Below are 1,648 nucleotides of genomic sequence, written 5' to 3' on the forward strand. Positions count from 1 at the left end.
CGCGGATCATTGGCCGGCGCTAGGTACGTACTAGCTGGAGTGAGCGCTAGCTGGTCGACTGAGGAAGTCCGGTTCTGCTCGACTGCTTTGCTACGTGGAAAGGAACGGGGCACCGGCCTCTTAATTTGACACGCAATTGGTTCAGGTTTCAAATTCTACATCGGGGAATTTCAGCAAACTTCTGGGAAAGGCCTTTGGTGCTGCGAAAGTTGGAGAGAATGTAGACAGTGAAATTGGCCTAGTGTGACTTCTTTTATAGAAGTATATGAGTAATACACTTTCATCCCTCCTTTAATTAATCTTTACAAAATGCATGGTTTTATTGCAGTAAAAATGAACAAAACCATACACTTGAAGAAGGATTTCCATGCACATAGACCTTCATATATATCAAAGAGAAAGGTTCCAAAAAGGAAACAAAAAAAAAGAGAGAAGGGGGCACACAGGAGCTGTTCTGCTCTCAGGCCCAAACAATGTTGGAAATTGAAGGAGGCAAATCGAAGGAGGCAACCCAGTTTCAGTGGCGCTACGAGGACCAGCTCCTGAGGAGCCCCGGCCTCCCCAGCATCTGGTCCAGCGCGAGCACGACGGCCATGGCCAGCGACACGTCCATGCCCGCCGGCCGCACCACCATCCGGAACACGTCCGTGCCCACCGCCTCCTTGGGCTGCACCTCCACCACCGCGCGCCGCTGCTCGTCGTACACCGCGCAGCACCGCCGCGCGTACGACCCCTCCACCTCGTACCGCGCGCCGCCCGCGGCGCCCCCGCACGCCGCCACGTGCGCCGTCGACTTGCCGCCGCCGCGCATGTACTGCGGCGTGCGCTTCACCGCGTAGAGCGGCGGCGCGCGCGTCTCCTCGCCGGGGAAGACCAGCCACTGGTCGCCCAAGAGGCTGATGGCCTTCTTGCGGCGGACGGTGAGCACGGGGCGCCCCGCGGCGTCCATGAGCACCACCTCGGCGCGGGAGTCGGACGCGTAGATGTCCACGCGGTACACCAGGTTGCCGCTGGCGTCGAACACCGTGAACCCCCGGCAGTTGAAGAGCAGCGACTTGCGCCACACCGTCAGTGTCACCGGCTCATCGTCGCGGGCCGCCGCCGCCACCATCCCCAGAGACGGCACGGCCAAGTTCGGGTGCACCTTCGCCATGGCCACACTTGAGACTAGACCGGTGGATCAAGAAACCTAGAGATAGATAGATCGAGGAGTAGGGAGAGGTGAGCGAAGAGCTGCTGCTGGATTGTTTACCAATGGATCGCTGGAGACGAAGAATAGATCAATGGAGCTTGTCTGATTTGGTCACGGTGGTATCAGGAGTATATATACTGGGGTGGTGGACAGGAATGCCCCTGGGATAATTAGGTTGGGTGGGCAGGGCGATGTGGCTCATGGCTCTCACGTGTATGGGGGCAGGGGATGACATTAACAACTCGCTGGATACTTGATAGTGCCATGCCACTTCGGTGTAATCCAAGATTAGTGAGTCACTTGTGACTTTTCGCATCCTCAAATCAGAGGGCCGCACTTTGGTGTAAGCAACACTTAATTGGTGGGTTACTTGTGACTTTTCTGCAGACCCAAGTTAATGTGGGGTGAGATTAGTGGGTCACTCATGACTTTTCACAGTCTCAAGTGCGGCAGTAC

General features: G+C 56.5%; 1 protein-coding gene across 1 annotated transcript; it reads right to left on the reverse strand.

Moving 5' to 3' along the window:
• Window positions 1-262: 262 nt before the first annotated feature.
• Window positions 263-1,290, reverse strand: LOC123094352 (protein LURP-one-related 8). Its single transcript, XM_044516380.1, has one exon. It carries the CDS (start codon window positions 1,151-1,153, stop codon window positions 527-529), a length of 627 nt encoding a protein of 208 aa, XP_044372315.1. The 5' UTR covers window positions 1,154-1,290; the 3' UTR covers window positions 263-526.
• Between the last annotated feature and the right edge of the window lie 358 nt (window positions 1,291-1,648).

Source organism: Triticum aestivum, chromosome 1B (assembly GCF_018294505.1).
Source record: "Triticum aestivum cultivar Chinese Spring chromosome 1B, IWGSC CS RefSeq v2.1, whole genome shotgun sequence".
NCBI classification, from domain to species: Eukaryota; Viridiplantae; Streptophyta; class Magnoliopsida; order Poales; family Poaceae; genus Triticum; species Triticum aestivum.